At 42.0% G+C, this 18,606-nt stretch overlaps 1 protein-coding gene across 2 annotated transcripts; it reads left to right on the plus strand.

The window, feature by feature from the left end:
• Nucleotides 1-3,599: 3,599 nt before the first annotated feature.
• On the plus strand, nt 3,600-16,257 carry hnf1ba (HNF1 homeobox Ba). 2 transcript variants are annotated; one of them, XM_041941189.1, is made up of 9 exons: nt 3,600-3,979; nt 5,980-6,179; nt 7,583-7,850; nt 7,942-8,177; nt 9,765-9,767; nt 13,753-13,907; nt 15,116-15,242; nt 15,338-15,520; nt 16,127-16,257. In XM_041941189.1, the coding sequence occupies exons 1-9, from the start codon at nt 3,600-3,602 to the stop codon at nt 16,255-16,257; spliced, it is 1,683 nt and encodes a 560-aa protein (XP_041797123.1). The 2 variants fall into 2 exon arrangements, with proteins under 2 accessions (XP_041797123.1, XP_041797124.1); XM_041941190.1 differs by having other exon boundaries at nt 3,612-3,979; nt 7,661-7,850.
• Nucleotides 16,258-18,606: the final 2,349 nt, after the last annotated feature.

The following is an 18,606-nucleotide window of genomic DNA, read 5'->3' on the forward strand; positions in this document are numbered from 1 at the left end:
ACTCTGTGTGAAAAGGTGTCTTGAAACAAATCGCCCCATTTATTCTGTTATTAAGAAAATCAATCAGTTTCTGTGGGCCCTAAAAACTCTTTAGTCATTAACTTGTCACTGGAGATGACGGAGCTGCAGACAGACTCTAATTTATCTGTTTCCACTGGGTTATTAACTTCACCCACATAACACAGCGGCAACACTTTACACGCCGGAGCGAAGGGCAGCTGAGGCGTACATCAGGACAACTTGATACAACAGTAGTAGCCGGAGATAAGAGAGCAGTGTAATTTGTGTAAAGGCACCCAAAGCAGCAGCAGACGTTTAGATGGACAACTATCAGGTCTTTGTTGTGTGTCCTAATAGAACAAAAAGTACCTTTAATATGACATCACTATAATAAAACCATTAGCATTCTGACACAGACCTTTATTGTGTCTCTTGGACTCAGCAGTGGATTGTTAATGATCTTATTGGATTTCATGGTGTTTTTATCTCTTCCTGTATTTTAGGTCATTTTAGTTCATTCATATTCATATAAAAGTTATATTACAATCATCATGACCACTTTCTGCAAAGCAACACATGCTGTTTTGAAGACACTGCATCATATTGGCTCCAGTAATAATAGGTTTAGGGCGATCCTGTGTATTACTAATGATCAACCACATTGATACTACACTGAAAGATTACATGTCTAACCAATAATTGGCTAGGTATCTTGTTGTAAACCATCATACATATTCACAGAGGAGTTCAGTGGCTTCTCACATTGTTTTTGTTTACAACAGAGTTGTGTTTGAAAGAAAAGATCACTTCACTTGCTTTGATCTCCACTGAAATAAGAAGATTTAATAAGCAAATTGTGTGTCTCGCTCTGCTTCATGAGGGACACAGTGAGAAACCAGACAATTTGGTTATGGAATAATTCAAAAAAGGGTCAAAATAAGGATGACAACTGCTTAGTATTTTCATCATAATTCAGAAAAATACTGGATTTTCTGTTAAAAAATCTAATGGAACATCTCATTTGCTGATTGTATGAATCTGTAGCATAAAATGGAAAATACTCAAGTAAAGTACGAGTACCTTGACACACTACTTGTGTGAATCTACTTAGTTACATTCCACCACTGCTAAAACTAACCAGCTAAACAGGAGGTCAAACTGATCTTGACTTCTGGTCCCAGGTCAGTTTTCAGCCTCTGGCTCTCAACCATGGGTTTCAACAGGTGCTACCAGCATGACTGAAACATGACATTTTCTACAGTAAAGTATATACAGAGTATATGAATATTTCTTATGATGTCAAAAGAATTTGAGCTCATAGAAATGTAAAAAATGTACTGTAATATTGAGTCATGTGTTATGTAAAGCCTGCAGAAACTACAGTCGAAAAGATTAGAAATAATGTTTTTTTTGCCACATTTATGTAATTTATTTAATTGTTGCAATTAATATTAAAATAGGCCTATCAGTTTTTTCAAAGCTAATGTGCTTTGTCATTATGCCAGTAGCATTTTCACCTCTAACTCGCATTTGAAATGTCATACATTTAACTGAGAATGGAAGTTTTTAACAGTATTTCCATCAGAGGCCTATGAAGTTGTTGCACAATAGAGCTCATAGAAACTGTAGGATGTTGCTTTGTTTAATGCCATTTAATGTTTATCACTTCTGATACGCACTGCAAGTCTGATACAACGATGCAACACATCAGTCCACAGTAATCATGAACAACATGCAGCTATACTAACTTTCTCTGTGTTTTCATTCTTCGTACAGTGCTTGTTTCTCCGTGCGGCCCTGAACACCGCAGCCGTCTGTTTGATTCCTCAGGTGATCCGGGCTCCACATCTGGTTTCAAACGAGCCTGACCTGAGATTTATTTCTTAAGGAACGTTTTTATTTTGACATTCTCCACTAACACACACGTTCGCATCTAAAATAAACTAAACAACAGCCATTCCTATCTGAAAACGAATGTAATTATAATGATTGCGGTGTAAAAGCCCAGCTCACCGTGAAAAATCCAGCAGATTTAAGGATCCTCCAACACGTCCAGATACAATTTAACCTACCTTAGAAGGATCCAGCGTCATATAAATCATCAACAGCGAATGAGGCAAATCCACCTATTATATCCTACTTTTCAGGGTTTATTTCCCTTATTTCTCCTTCAAATTACAGTTTACCCTACATGCAGCATTAATAAGACGCGTTTTAATGTTTGCAGCGAAAATATGTGAAATAAAGTTTTAAAAAGTAAATGGAAATGGGTTCGTTTGAACCTTTAAGTCGCTGCCTCTGTGAGTTCATCCCTCCGTCTTTGTTTAACTGTGCTTAAAGGAGGATAAACAACCAAACTCAACTTTATTATACTTTTATTTACAGAGCAGTTGTACAGGGAAACAAGGGGTGAAAAGGGGAAACGACACAGAATGAGATCCCTAATATGACCTCTTTCTGCTCTTACATTAATGATTCAGGGTTTGTTTAACTCCTGAGTGAATTGGAGGTTTTATGGGTTTTTTTATTCTTTTAAATTTACAAAGTGAGATAAAACTGAGATATTTTGTAATTTAAGGGACCGTGTCTTGTCATTGAGCGCAGATAAGAGACCAATGGGGCAATTTATATGTTAAAGTGATTTTTTTCGGTCCTAAACATGTTTAAAGACTATTATAAGATACTGTAGTTACAATATCGCTTATATTTTAAGTTGAAAAATATTTTTTTTTTATTACTGTAATGCTGAAGTCCCGATTGATTTTTGTGGACGTCTGGAGTAATTATTATTACTAATTATTGTTATTTGTCATAGAAAATGAAATCTATTAAAGTCAAACTATTTTCTCTTACTGAATTAAACTAAAATGTAAATACATTAACATTGTCTCTATGTTAATGTGAGACTATTAGCCTAAAATCAATGAGATTATTTGGCTTCATTAAAAGCAAACAAACAGCGACAGCGCCTCATTAACACCTACGATTATCCCATTGCCTAATGAGAGCGCTTAAATACCTAAATAATAACATAAATTATAATAACTAGAATAGCATAAAAGTAAATAAATAGAAACAGCGTTACTTCTACTCGCAGAACTCCTCCTAAAAGGCCTTATAATAAAACTACAATAAACCCAGTGTTGAGAAGATTAGATCCAGCGATGTGAATATGTGCAGCTCGCCTTTCTTAAAAGTCTTTATGGCATATACAACAGGGTCCAAAGTCCATGAAAGTTTTGCTGATAAGGGGAGCCAATAAAAGCAGCAGTGCAGCAGTGTAAACACATGTCTACCTCGGCCCAGAACGGGCCTTTTTCTCTGGATTTACATAGGCTCCCATCAGCCGGCCCACTCATTATCATGTTTTATATCCCCCTGCACTCAGAAAGCATCATGGCAAAGTAGCTCCATCCTCCCCCTCAACAGGGAAGTGAAGCAGCTTCTCCGAGCAGGTGTCAGCACTCGTAAACTCCCCACAACACTGGACTAGAGAGGAAGAGAGGAACTTTATTTTTACTTTTTTTTATTATTTCCCCTCTTTCCTCCCTCTCCCCTTTGCTGCAGCGCGCACCCAGCAGGCCTATGTTGTGTTTTTAATGTTCTCTAAAATGGTATCCAAGCTGACATCCCTGCAGCAGGAGCTTCTCAGCGCCCTGCTGGACTCAGGAGTTACCAAGGATGTTCTGATCCAGGCCCTGGACGATATGGACCCGAGCCCGCCGGGCTTTGGAGTAAAGCTGGAGAGCCTGCCCATGTCGCCGGCTCACCCTCAGAGCGGCAAGATGAACGGGGCGGACGCCGACTCGAAGCCCGTCTTCCACACGCTCACCAACGGCCACAGCAAGGGCAAGCTGTCCGGGGACGAGGGCTCCGAGGACGGGGACGACTACGACACGCCGCCGATACTGAAGGAGCTCCAGTCGCTGAACACGGAGGAGGCCGCCGAGCAAAGGGCAGAGGTGGAGCGCATGCTGGCGTGAGTTTTTCCACTGAATCTGATTTCTTTAAGTGCGCAAACGGGGTTAAACTAAATAAAAATCGCAGTCTCACGAAAAAGCGCTCAGACAGGGTTATAAGCGCTCTCCACATGCTCTTAATTTAAGCCATTTTAAAACGCGATCAACCATAAATAAATAAAAAAAAAGCTTTTATATGCTTCCCCTTATTTGTTTACAATTTTAAAATAACCCGCCACGGCTCGGTTTTCACATTCTGGTTGCTAATTATCCACATGGATTATTATTTCTGTACCTTTGGGAAATATCGGCTGAACTTAGATCTATTTATTATTAACTATACTCCACCTCTCTGTGATAAAAATCCGGCAACAGGCTGCATGTTGCTTTTTGCTTTTTTCAAAAAAGTTCAAAAAATAAATAATAAAAGCTTCGAAGTAATAATAACAATAACAGTAGTAGTAACACTAATAATAATAATAATAATAATAACAATAACAATAATCTAAAATAGTGTAATTTTATTTGATCAGACTATTTACTTATTAATTAAATACTTTTTTTAAAGTATAATATTTTTCAATTTATTCAGGTGTCAGTGAACTCATCGTGACGTGGCCGATCCCTAATTTGACACCAGACCTCTTAATCCATTTTTTTCTAATCATCTCCACTCAAACCACTTGATTCACTGTAAAACTAATATTTGAGGCTCTAACAGGGCCGGAAGAATATCAAAACTTACCCACGTGTAGTTAAGTTATTATTAATTTTATTCTATAAATCATCAACTGAAAGATACACAGTGGCGTGTGATTAGAGTGAATGGAGATCTGGTTATTCATTGTCAAAAGTTATAAACTAACATCTCCCACTTAACCCGCAGACTTAGATGCAGGCCTCCACATTCTCCAAAACAAACAGACGCGTGTAGATTTGCAATAATTACCGATGTCAGTGTGTCTGGAGCTGCTGGTCTCCGATTGTAGATTATGGCTCCATTTTACATCCGACTGTGTTTCTGGCTTTTTCGTGCCGCAAAAAAATGGACGCATGATGAATAATGTGAATGGCTAATTCTACAGGTAAGAGCGTGCACGTTTTTAATGGGAAGTTTACAGTCAAACTCTATATGGATACAAATAAATATTGAGCCATTTCTTAAACTGCACTTTTCCTTTTTTTGAGATTGTATCTGTAGTTGTAACTATGTGGCTGTAACATCATGTAATCCTGCCCTCAAGTAATCCTTTGATTATCTTTGAAGGAAAATGCAGTTTTAGGCTATTTTAATAGAGTCAAACCTTGATTAATACAAATAAAATGTATATTATTATATACTTTTTTTCGGCAGATACATTTTATCTCATGTAGACTGAGGACAAGTCTTATAGTTTTTCCAGACACTGAAAATATAAAAATATCTTATGTATTTTGTCAGCCTGCATGTGAAGTGTGTTTTATTACACAGTTTTCTGGTCCTTGCTCTAAATTCACAACAACCTGTCCACCTGTTTCCAGGCTGAAATCATGCGTTAAGGCGACAAATACTAAGTCCAAGTTTCTCAACCTGCCTGGATCCACTTGAACTAACCTTTGAAAATATTTACAGCCTATTGAACGGGCGACAATGATAAACGGCCGTCTGTGAGGGGACTTATTATCGGAACAGCCCCCTTAAACCCGAGGCCTTGAAACAGTGGAGCTAAATGAAAGCAACAAATTAATGTATGTTTGATCAGAATGTTGTTATATTTGTAGATTTTCAGAGCGCAGGTATAAATAGGTATATATAGATAGGTAGAGAGATAAATATAAATAAACAACTTTTCATATCAACTCTGAAAATCTTTATGTATGTATGTATAAATCAATAGTATGACATAGACCAAAGACATAGACCAGCTATAAAATCTGAGTAAAGGCTGTTTTGCTGTTTACTTCTTCCCTCTGCGAGCTGCATGTAGTTCAGTGGTGAAATGAGCTGTGTTTTCTGCTCCTGTGTTTTATCTGAACCCAGAGAGGATCCATGGCGTGCTGCCCGCATGATCAAAGGTTACATGCAGCAGCACAACATCCCCCAAAGGGAGGTGGTGGACATCACGGGGCTGAACCAGTCTCACCTCTCCCAGCACCTCAACAAAGGCACGCCCATGAAAACACAGAAGCGAGCGGCCCTCTACACCTGGTATGTCAGGAAACAGCGGGAAATTCTCCGACGTAAGTTAATATTTGAGTTTCTCACAGCTTGGCCTGTAATGCGTAGTTGGCAGCAGCACGCCGCTTTATTTGGGTTTCAGACCTGTAGGGGAATAAGGTTGGATTGAGCATTTCCTCATCACGCTGGGTCACATACAGACGGCGACAAATTCAAGCAAAAAACCTGAATAAATGAGTGGAGAAACATAACAAACGCAGATGCTTCTACACAGGTGCTCTGCATGTACAATTAAGCTATCAACATCCGATCATGCTCTGTGGTAGGGGTGGTAGACGATATGTCAGAGTATTTCTGTGATAATGATATTCTTTGATATGACAAAATACAGAGTACAGCTTGTTAAAGATAATGAGCTGAGAATAGCTGCTGGTCTCTCCTTGTGGGATTTGTGGCTCTCCTTGTACTCAACCTGGTGCTTCTACCTGAGGTGGTGAAATAAGTATTGCACTTCTTACACATTACCGTGGTTTGTTGTACATCTGATCCCCTGTAACCAAACCACCACTGTAAATGCTCCTGTTTTTGGAACTGACTCCTCCACCATGGAGCCAGTAGCAATGGTGCTTATGCTTTCAATCGTGTTCGTTGTAGCTGTGCATGACTGCACGACTGCGCAACAGGCTCATATTCCAAAAGGATCAATGACTAAAGTGTCATCTGTATTTACATCTAAGGGAAAAACATCAGTAAATAGTGTTGGAAATTGTGGGCATCAGTGAACATTTGATGATGCTCGTGCATGAGTGCGATATGTAAGGATAAACAGAAGAGCAACTCTTCCTTAGGTGACTGAGAATGTCGATGCAGGACATGATCAGACTGTCAGCAAGAACAGTCTGTTGACAATCACATCGTACAAGATGTGTGGCGTGTGCCACAATAACAGTGCAGGCCTTCATCCTTGACCCCTGCAGTGAGGGGATCTGATGGCTCTGTCATGTTGTGGGGTGCATTTTGCTGGCATGGTTTAAAGATCCACTTGTCCCCTTTAGAGGGAAGGGTCTCTGCAAACCAATGAAATTGCTGTGAGTGATCATCTTCATCCTGTGATAAAGCATTTCTATCCTGATGGGAGTGGTCTCCTTCAGGATGATAACGACCCCGCTTATGGTTTAATGGGTATAAAAATGGTGTGAATTATATGCTATGGCAGTCACACATAGGAGATTTTGGACTAATGTGTCCCACAGCGCTCTCCACCACATCATCAAAACACCAAATGATGGTTTTCCCTTTAATTTGTCGCCTGTATATGTTCCTACAGCAATGAGCATGTGCTAGATCCTAAAAGGAAAACGAAATATTTATGGATAGAAAGCACTACTATCATATGTCCAAATAATGTTTCCTTTGTGTTTTTGCAGTTAAAGTTTTATTGAATGTACCACTTTTTATTTTTCAGAGTTCAACCAGGCAGCGCACGGTTCTGGCAGCAATATGACAGACAAAGGCAATCAGGATCCGGTGTTTTTTTTCCCAGAGTACAACCCGTCTGGTCAGGGCATTGGTCAGCCTGGTGAGGAGGTCGGCAGCGAACCCTCCAGCAAGAAAATTAGACGTAACCGTTTCAAATGGGGGCCTGCGTCGCAGCAAATCCTGTACCAGGCCTATGAACGTCAGAAGAACCCCAGCAAGGAGGAGCGGGAAGCTTTGGTAGAAGAGTGCAACAGGTAGAAACAAATTCCCGCACCTTCCTAGAGAAACGTTACCCAAAACAACATCAATGCCATTTTTTTCACCTCGCACATCTGTTTCCCACAGAGCCGAGTGTATTCAGAGAGGCGTCTCCCCCTCCAAAGCTCAGGGCCTCGGCTCTAATCTGGTCACCGAAGTGCGAGTCTATAACTGGTTTGCCAACCGGCGCAAAGAGGAGGCCTTCAGGCAGAAGTTGGCCATGGACGCCATCACGGCGCAGCCCCACACCATCAACCCTCTGCTGTCACACAGCTCGCCACATCATCCCCAGACCAGCGCTTCACCTCCCAGTAAGATGCCCGGTGATGATGCTTTGCGTGTAGTTGAGCATCACAGAGAGCAGACAGGATGTGTCATGATAACAGTTTTTTCTTTGGTTAAAAGAGGACCATCATAATCATAGTTTGGTCAGAGATTTGGGTGTTTTATGCTCCTAGCATCTAATTTAGCCTTGAGCTGCTAATGTCAAGCATAGGTGAGGAGTGGTCTACAGAGGCCTGTTAACCTGGCTTCTTTCTAACGCCACAGACCCAAATAAAGCTGACTCAAGTGACATTACTTCAGGCAATTGATCAGCTTTGCAATGATCTCTCTGGAGCCACAAAATGCTTTATATAGCTCTGAGCTGTAGTACTTCCAAAGACATTATTGTGTAAAATCAGTGGAGTTCCCCTTTAAATGTTATATGTGCAGATTCATCACCTACTCTGACAGAATCCATATAACCAGTGACAGAGGACGCATGAAAACATAGGCTAACATCAGTTTGCATTTAAAGTGTTTACCCCTAAATTGTGCATAATAGTGCAAAGAAGTGGATGATTTGGTTTTCCTCGGTGTGAAAATGCTGTCAGAAACAGTGAGAAGCATCGCTGATGTGATCAGAGGGGCAAGAGAGAGAGGGGACAAGTGATCAATGAGCGTGAGTGAGTGAGCTGAGCAAATGCCATTGTTATTCTGATCTTTGAAAACACACTGAGAACAATCCACATTGTACCTGCAATCTCCACTCCAAAGTCAGCATGGAGAAGCATGACACAAAGGGCAGCAATCCTGTGACAGGCCAGGGTCAGGCCAGGGTCAGGGAGGGGGGACAGACCCATACAGATTACCTCCACATAACGCCGTCATTTCCACATTTCCTCCTCCCATGCGGGTTGCTAATGACCGAGCTCAGAGAGTTGCCAAAACAAGGAAATGTTGTGTGTTATTGCTCTGACCATTTCACCCTGACCTGGTGTTTGCATTTGGAGTAATTAGTATTGACCGAGTCTACCTGGGGTATACGACATAAAAACAAAGCTGATAGGCCTCACAGAGCATTATCCTCCGTGCCATCACTCACCCTCCATAAAACTGTGATTTGAGAGACTCACCCAGAGCCTATTGTTGTCCTCTCGTGTTCGAACACGAGGCGAGCTTTGAAGGGAAAACAAACTGTTTGCCTTGGCTTGCTCTTTTACCTTTGGATAAACTGGTCCCACTTTTGGATTGTCTGTTTGCTTGAGGTTTTTTTTTTTGTTTTGTTGTTGTTGCTCAGAACACCTGACCAGGCATTGACCTCAGGTTGGAAAGCCAGAGGGGTCAGCGATAAGGTTGCAGAAGGGAAGGGTTGGTGCATGGCAGAAAGCACTTTGTTCCCCCTGAAAAACCCCTCAGCTGGCTGCTTACAAGGTGTCCTGCTGGCATCCTGCCGACAGCATCAGCTGTTTTTCAATGTCAGCCCCCGGTCTGACAATAATATCCCAGCGGGGCGTCTCATTGCGTTGCTAGGGCACGGCCTGTATTATGCATGCTTAATGGACAATTAAAATCCTTTGGTACTACATCTCCCAGGCCTTTGATAAGGGGCTCCTCTGACTTCTACTCTCTATACTCTGCCTCAGCAGGAGGTCCCATTGTCTGTGGTGTATTAGAAGACTGCAGTGACTGTAACCTAGGTTCATTTATCTCTGCTGGGCCTTGAGGAGGACTGATTTTAAAGCCTCCCCCATCACCTTTATGGGCATTGGTATATTTGCAGAGGCTGGGTGCAGACTTGGACCAGCAGGAGCTGTCCACTGGGGTATTGGCTCTTTTCTGGCCAGACAGGACTGATGACCCCCTTCTTCGCCTATAGAGAAAGCTAGTCACCCCCTCCTTAAAGCATCGCCACACCTTCAGTCATATGAGAGAGGTCACTGCTGGGTCAGATCAAAGAAACTCCTCTTACTTTGGGAGTTTTTATTGATTTTGCTACAGTTCACTGGCCAGTTGGTCACAACTGGATAGACAGTCGAACTGTGTGACGTGCAGTTTTGGTGGCGACCTTTTTTACTTTCAGAAATGAAACTGATCTGGGGCAGATTACAAAGTTTGTTAGCAGGCGTATGTGAGCACACACCTGTGATTTCTGATGCAATATTTACCTGCTGTTCATCCGCTAATAACGTTTACTGAGCTCGAGCGATCCATCTTATTTATGGCTTTTTTGCTTTGAAGCATTGATCTCCACCAACAAGTTAATGTCATAAACATGTTGACTAAATCATAACTTAAACTTGTATTTTGACAAATGACAAATTTTCTTGCACAAAAAGTGATTTAAAGTAAAGGTTGTTTGTAGTGGTGGAAAGTGATTAAGTACATTTTCCCAAGTACTATACTGAGTACTGAGGCATTAGTACTTTACTTGAGTGTTCCCTTTTATGTTTTTTAACCTACTTTTTACTTCAGTTTATTTATTTGACAACTGAGACCTTTTCAGATCAAGATTTTACATAAAAACATATGACAATCGTACAAAAATATCCTCAGATGGTTTTATTAAAAAAAAAAACAACAACTTTGGTCCCAATGACTAAAAAGATAAAACTCAGGGAAGATTAAAAAAAAAAAATTCCTCTACCATTAACCATTTCACGACCTCCTATATATCTCCTGATTCTTTGAAGGGGACCGACCTTTAGGCTCAGAGCCACTGCACTTAGCGACCTCAGTGTATATAAAATAGTTAAAATTAGCTCCACCTTTATCTGCTACAACAGTAGGATGCTGCCGACACATTGATTCATCAATAACAATCTACAACAATGTAAAATATAATAAAACTTCAGTCACAGGGGCCATTTTTCTGCATAACCTTTATTGTTGACACGAAGTACTTTTTGCTAATTCTTACTCATATAGGCTTTTGAATGCATGACGTTTGCTTGAAATTTAAGATTTTTGGATTATTAAGGCTTTTACTTAAGTAAACAAACTTGCTTGTTCGCCCACTGGTAATTTGGCAGCTGAAGTCACCATAAAATTGAGTCATTGCTGTGTAAGCTCACCGTTCTGCACGTTAAAAAAAGAGCAGACTCAGAAGTTCCAGATCAGATACAGTAGTAGGGGGGATTGTCTGTGGATTGCATTGCTTTCCGTCACCTCAGGCAAGCTTCAAACAGGACCCACACACAGAAAGGATGGCCTAGCTCTGCACTTTCCACTGCTCTGTGTCTCCCAGAGAGCCACAAAGAAGAGACTGGATACGTCCTGCAGAGACCCAGGTGGTCTGTCATATGCAGCGGCACTACAATGAGCACTGCCTGGGGTTGGGGAGGCAGGCTTTGATATTACATGGGTCACACAGGGAGCTAGAGCCTTTTAAACCTGCTGAAGATCCTTGCTACCACTCCCCTTCTGGAGTTCTCGCCCTCCCCCAGCTCTTGAAAGGACTTTTTCACGGATTTTCCCATCAAATGTTAAGTTTTACGGTTTTAAAATGATTGTAGTGCATCAGAAATTGTAGAAGCAATCGCTAGACTTTAGGCAGGTCACTGGAAAACCTGCTCTTCCCACTTTAGCTTTCCAGAAACTCAGAGTCTCTTAGTTTAGATCGTAGAAGTCTCCGAGGTTCCCTGCAGTTAGAATTACTGCCGAACCCAAAGAAACAAAACTGGCCTGAATAGCATCCTTTTCTCCCTCTGACACTTTAAGAGGTCGCCCAGCACCAAGATAACTGCCTTTTTATGAGTGCTCTTCCATTGTGTGGCAATGGGGGTCATGAGTCCAATGGAGTGCTTTATTGTTCTGTGGCAGTGTTTACAAGGCACGGTGGAGTGTTGTGGGGTTGCTACTATGTTGCAGAAGACAATATGAAGTCTGTGGACTGAACAAAATGGAGGACAGGTACTTTAGAGGATGAAATATGGCTCTATGGCTTTGCTTCAGACAGTGCAGCCTCTGTATTTTAAGTATTTGTACCTTAAGTAACAGTTCAACATTAGGGAAAACACACTTGTTTGTTTTCTTGCTTAGAATTAGATGAGAAGATTCATATTACTCTCATGTCTATATGCTGAATATGATGCTACGGACAGAGGGCTAGCTTTTTCCCCCTGTTTCCAGTCTTTATCATAAGCTAAGCTAGCTGTCTCCTGGCTGTAGCTTCATGTGCACAGAGAAAGTAGAACAAATGTTTCCCAAAAATGTCAAACTATTGCATTAACCCTGTGGCATCTTATGCATGATAATAAGGATTGCTACTGTAGTGTGTTGTAGGTCCTACAACTCAAAGAGAGATGATTCTGCAGGATTTTCTCTGATAAAAATAATGCCTGTTTTTTCCCCCCTTGCACCTGAAGCAAACTTTCAGATTTGCAAACACATCCTGGTCCAGTTTCCAGCAGCGACAGGAAATCAATGCCTCCCTCGTTGCTCACATTTAGTGTCAGTGCCTCTCCCTATTTTATCTCAAAACGGCTGTATATCAATGCTTCCTGTCATGTCTGGCCCGACTTCGACTCAGGCTGACACACCTGGGTCATGGACGGAGGGCTCGGGGAAGATGGGAGATCTGAGTGCAAACAGAGTCTGTCTCTACACTGTCACTGAGGGAGGGAGGGACGCTCTCTGAGCCTGTGTGAGGCTGAGACCACAGGATAAGAATGTGTTTGACATTGTTTGTAATTGTGTAATGTTTACTCTGTTGGTATCAGAGGGGGTCTGCATCAGCAAACAAGCATTTGATTGTCGGTTGTGGCGGGGTGAAGCATTCCTTTGGGCCTCCAATGAGAGACGAGTCTAGACACGGGATTAAGTGATGGCACAAAAAGACAAATTTCATTTTCATTTCACCGTCACTGTGAATATGTGAAAATATGCTGAAAAGATAAGTGACTGCGTATATCTACTCAAGTAGAATTTTTAGGTACTTTGCATCATTATTTTGCATTTTCTACAGCTTTCCACTGCATGTCAGAGGGAGATTTTGTCTGCTTTTTACAGCCCTGAATTCTAGAACTATCTACTTACTTTAAAAATGGTAAAAGACTTTCCATAAATTTATGATAAGCTTACAAAATACATTTTTCAGATGGTTTTATTTAGGCCGAACAATGTAATACAAATCTAATATATAATAATCTAATGATCACAGGGGCCCTTTTCTGCAGAATGAGTACTTTCACTTCTACTTTAAGTACATTTTGTTGATAATACTTAGGCACTTTCACTTTAGACTTTGAGTGCAGGACTTATATTGTCATATTGGTACTTTTACTTAAACAGAAGGCCTGAGTGCTTCTTCCACCGCTGACGTAATTGCAGACATCGTCAATAGCACTTGTGTGCTGATCAGAGAGTCTGATGGGAACTTGCTGCAGTGAGTGCGTGTACACAGTTCATGTCCTTGGCTGAGCTACGCAGATAGCAGCAGTGGACGGGTCACTGTGTTTGCTTGCTCTTTCCTCTGCTGTCTGAGTCAAAGAGCAGGTGAGCTGGTTGGTTGGAGCGACAGCGCAGAATGAGGGCGACGCCACTATCTCTCTGCCCTATATAACTGTTCTAGTTGAGGGATGCAGCAGCTGTGAGCCAAACCAAGTGAAGCTAACTGTCTGTGTCTCTTTCTCCCAGTGCGTTACAGCCAAGGCCCCGGTGAGGCCGCCTCCTCCACGTCCATCAGTCACCACAGCAGCAACGCCATGCCGTCCAGCCAGTCGGTGCTCCAGCAGGTGTCTCCGGGAGGATTGGACCACAGCCACAGTCTGCTGTCACCTGATGCCAAGATGGTGAGTGAACACACCTGGGCCCTCATGGCCTCAGATTAGATAAGACCCGGCCAGCGTTTAGCATAAACGTACAAAGCAGGTTCCTGAACCTCCTCTCCCATGGACCCACTGGCAAGAGCCAACAATTAGCGCATTGTGCTGCTCTGTTTGGAAGGTGGAGCCGGGGTGGTAGGCCATGGCTGGCCCAAGCGCACAGCCTTCACCAGAGTGCACCAGGCATGTACATCGCTCAGCCAATAGACCTGACAAAGAAACATTCTGTTCTTATTGATTAAATGCCTCGCAAAGAGGAGCCACAGGTGGAGCACTGCTTGTTCTGCCAGAGAACTGACGCCAACATTTGATTGTGCCCGATGCTTTTTTTTTTTTTTTGTCTACTTCAGAGTTTCTCCCTTCTGCCCTAGTCCAATATTTGATCAGTGACAAGAAAAGCTGTGCGTGGACCCAAAGCTTTTGAGTAGAGGTGCAACGCTACTTTTGATATATGATGTGGGATTTAGTGTTAAAATAAAATTGCCATACAACACAAAATTAAGCCATTTATCTTGTCTTGTTCAGGTTCAAATATAAAGTCATGCAGCTGTAATATTCAGGACTGACTAACTTCCCTGTCTGATCAAAATGCGTCTGCCCTCTGCGTTATGTGAAATGACCACAGTTAGGGCAGGCAGTGCAGTGTGCAGCAGGTCAGAGCTGACAGTTTCTTATCTGTAGTTGTGGCCAGTCTCTCCTCTGTGGGCAGCTGGCAGTAGTCAAATAGATGCAGCCCCTCCGAGTGGGCAGATCCAGATCCGGATAGCCGTTACTGTACATGCATAGATGTTTTGTTCTTTTAAGCATTTGATAAACCAACATGCAGGTACAAACACTGTCAACGTGCTACAGAAAGCCATGCACAGTCCTCTATGCTGATATTTTCAGTATGATTTTTTTTCTCCAGCCTTTCTTTCTTATCAGTATTTGCTTGTGTGCTGTGTGTGAGTGGAGTTACACAAGCGTAGTGTTATACAAAAGAATCTGAACTAAGTCAACATTTATGTCTGTTGTTTGTTTTGCAGCCAACATCTGTTTCACTTTGAAAATACATTTATGTGAATTTACATAGCAGATACTCAAGCTCTCATAACTTTGAGTGTTGTAGTCTGTTATAACAAATATTCCAGCAATAAAACCGTGTTGTAACTTTATTTATTTGCTTCTTTTTCCAGATTTCAGGTTCAGGAGGAGGACTTCCTCCAGTCAGCACGCTGACCAACATCCACAGTTCCCATCACAGCCATCAGCAGACGCAGAACCTCATCATGCCTCTATCTGGAGTCATGGCCATAGCACAGAGTAAGTCCTCCGTCCCTCCACACAGAGCACCAACACAGAAAATCATTTGTTTTATCACAGCATGGTTTGACTGAGGTTTCGCTGTCCCTCCCCAGGTTTAAACACGTCGCAGTCTCAGACGGTGCCAGTGATCAACAGCGTGGCGGGCAGCCTCGCGGCGCTGCAGCCGGTGCAGTTTTCCCAGCAGCTCCACAGCCCCCACCAGCAGAGCCTGATGCAGCAGTCCCCGAGCCACATGAGCCAGCAGCCATTCATGGCGACTGTCACACACTCGCACAGTCAGTAACAGTTCTACTCTCTCCTCTAGTGCGCTGTAAATCATTTACATCAGCTTGTGTGGCTTTAAAATCTACAGCCTATGTGTTAACCTTTGTCTATGAGGTCATGAGCAGCTCACAAAACTGTCCAGTATTTCACAAGAAAAATGAATAACTGGAGAAAAGTCAGAGAAAATAATTCAGACATGAGATTTTTAAAAATGCAGTCTAGAGAAAACACCTTGTTAGACTCTATTAGGTAAGATTTTCTTGCCCACATACAATGTTAGTGCCATGCATGGACTCATCTCTGCCCACATGATGAGAGAGGAGGAATCTTTTGCCACTGGAAACTCTCTCTCAATGCTAAAAGCATAAAGAAAATGCTCCACTCACAAACTAGATTTACACCAGATCTTACTTCTCTTGGTATCTTCAGGAATTACTGCCCACATTGCTCAACATAAACATCCTGTGTGGGGTTTTTTTTACATCACACTACATATCCTGTGAGCAGTCAAATGTGACATTTTGCAGAAAAAAGTGCCGATTTAAACCTCAAAACTGAGTATTTGAAAAAAAACAAAAGTGTGCAAATCTGATAATCTGTCTGACTCTCCTTCGCAGTGTACCCTCACAAGCAGGAGCCCCCGCAATATTCCCACTCGTCACGTTTCCCCTCGGCCATGGTGGTCACAGACGGCAACAGCATCAGCACCCTCAGCTCCATGTCCTCGAGCAAGACGGTCAGTCTTTAACCCACATCGCATCACATCCCAGAGGCCACAGTTAGATGCTTGCTCTCACCTCTGTCTGCCTGCCACTGTGGGGTTTAGATTGAAAAAGTCTGGAATCACTATGGGGCTATTTGCATGAGAACCAGCAGTAAATTTGAGACGTTATTGCAGTAATTCTTACATTTTGCATCAGATTGTACTATCTTGTCATCGGATCTCTCTATCGAAAAGCACTTTAACACTCTGATCAGCTCACTCATTACCTGCCGATGCACAAAAATCACCCCCACCCTGTTCTGATTGAGAGAAACAGCACACACGCTAACAGCAGGAACTAGATTATGACTGGGAGAAGTGTGTGTGTGTTATGATTGTGTGTTGACTTGTTTAATTCCTGTCACATTAGGACGCTCCTGTAAACAAGATGGTGCAACTTGGGGGTCTCTCCTGGGTAAATACAATTTCATCAGTTCAGTCACACACTTTAAATGAGTAAAATCACCAAAATTGCACTTTTACTTGTCAGAATTTTTCTTTGGGGCTGATGCCGGTGTTCAAATGCTTCCATACGGCTCCAAACTAGTATACGAGACAGATACATGGATAGTATACTCCTCAGAATTCCTATTTCCTCTTAAACAGCCATCCAATCAATCACCTGTTCCCTCAGCCTGAACGCCTCTTGATTATGCCTGCTTTCACTTTCCTCTCCCTGGTGAGAGTTGCCTCTGCGATCAGGAAATGAACCCCGCTGTTAATCAAAGTTCTCAAGCTTTGTGTCCTGCTCTTATCCTCCATGCTACAGTGAGGCTGGAGATGAGATGGGCTGGGTGGGGGTGGAGGCTTTTTTTTTTGGGTAATTACACCTCTTCCTCTTTCCTACTTCTCCCTGCTCTCCGTGATCGCTCTAGCCTGAAATGCTGTCCACGGTGCTTTCACACGCTCAATTTCCCACGCTGAGGCCGAGCGCTCGTAGCGCCGCGCTGCTACTGACAGACTGATGGGTTGATGGGATGGTAGCTCAGAGCAGGGCGTATCCTCTGTGGCGGAAGGAAGTCAAACGGATCTCTGTGAGGCCGTGAAATAGGCGCATGTTTATTGGTACACTTCACAGAACAATGAAGGTTATGTTGTGATAAAAACTGACCTCAGTGTTGAAAAAAGTACCAAACCCACAATGTAAAAATGCCTTAGAGTGAATCTACATGAATGTGACCCATCAAACTGTATAAGCTTGAGCTGGCTCAAGCTATTATTCTTTTATTTAATCATAATCACTAAGTCAATTTGATGACAGAACGTGTAGAATATTTATTATTTTCTGTCTGCGAAACTTCTTGCAAATGAGATATTTTAGTGATTTCAAGTTATACACAAAATAATACCAAGGAAAATATTGATATCAATACTTCTAATACCATTCATCGAAAAGACATTATTTATAATTTCTTTTGTAATTTCTTTTTGTAAGGAATCACAAACCAAAAAAGTTGGAAACCACTGGTTTAATCTTTAACAGTGAATTGTACAGCTGCAGCTAACCATTATTTTTCAGCTTTCTTTTCATTTTCTCAATAAATTAATCATTTAGTCTATAAAACAGTGAAAAATGCACAAGGAGACATCATCAAATGTGTCTAACCAACAGTACAAAAACCCCAAATTTAATTTTCAGTTTCCTATAGTGTAGAAAAGAACCTGAAAACAACCACATTCTTGTCTTTTTTCTCGACTGCTTTTCTGCTGATTGACTAATCAGCTAATGTAGTAACTGTTCCAGCTCTAATGCACCATGTTTTATAAAAAATATCTTATGTTTTTGTAAAATCTTAATCGTCAAAGCAGCTACTCAATACATCTGTGAATAAATGTAGAGGAGTAAAAAGTACAACATTTCCCTCAGAAATGTAGCTGAGTAAAAAGTCATATCATAAAGTAGCATGAAATTGAAATACTCAAGTAAAACACAAGTACCTCAAAACTGTACTTCAGTACAGTACTTGAGTGAATGTGCTGGTGGTTACTTTCCATCACTGGCATCAGCACCCTGTGGCATCTCACAAACATTTATTCAGAGAGCAATTAGCCAGCAGGCTCTCCCAGGTATTTTCTTATCAGGACTTTATTTGGACGGGACAGATTTCTTCTCGTGACACGACCAACATGCTCAGGCTTTATAGCGCTCATTGTTTACCGTGAACCCTCCATTATACCTGAGTCTGTTTGAAACTCACCTCTGCTAAGAGCCCGGCATCTAATGACTCGAGTCTTAGCTGCGGGTCAGCTTTATCAGGTGAAGCTGTTTGCCGGCCGCAGGGTCACGCCAGGGTCACCTGCCTCCACCCCTGGAGAGGCAGGACGAAAATAAAT

This window comes from Chelmon rostratus, chromosome 7, assembly GCF_017976325.1.
Source record: "Chelmon rostratus isolate fCheRos1 chromosome 7, fCheRos1.pri, whole genome shotgun sequence".
NCBI lineage: Eukaryota > Metazoa > Chordata > Actinopteri > Chaetodontiformes > Chaetodontidae > Chelmon > Chelmon rostratus.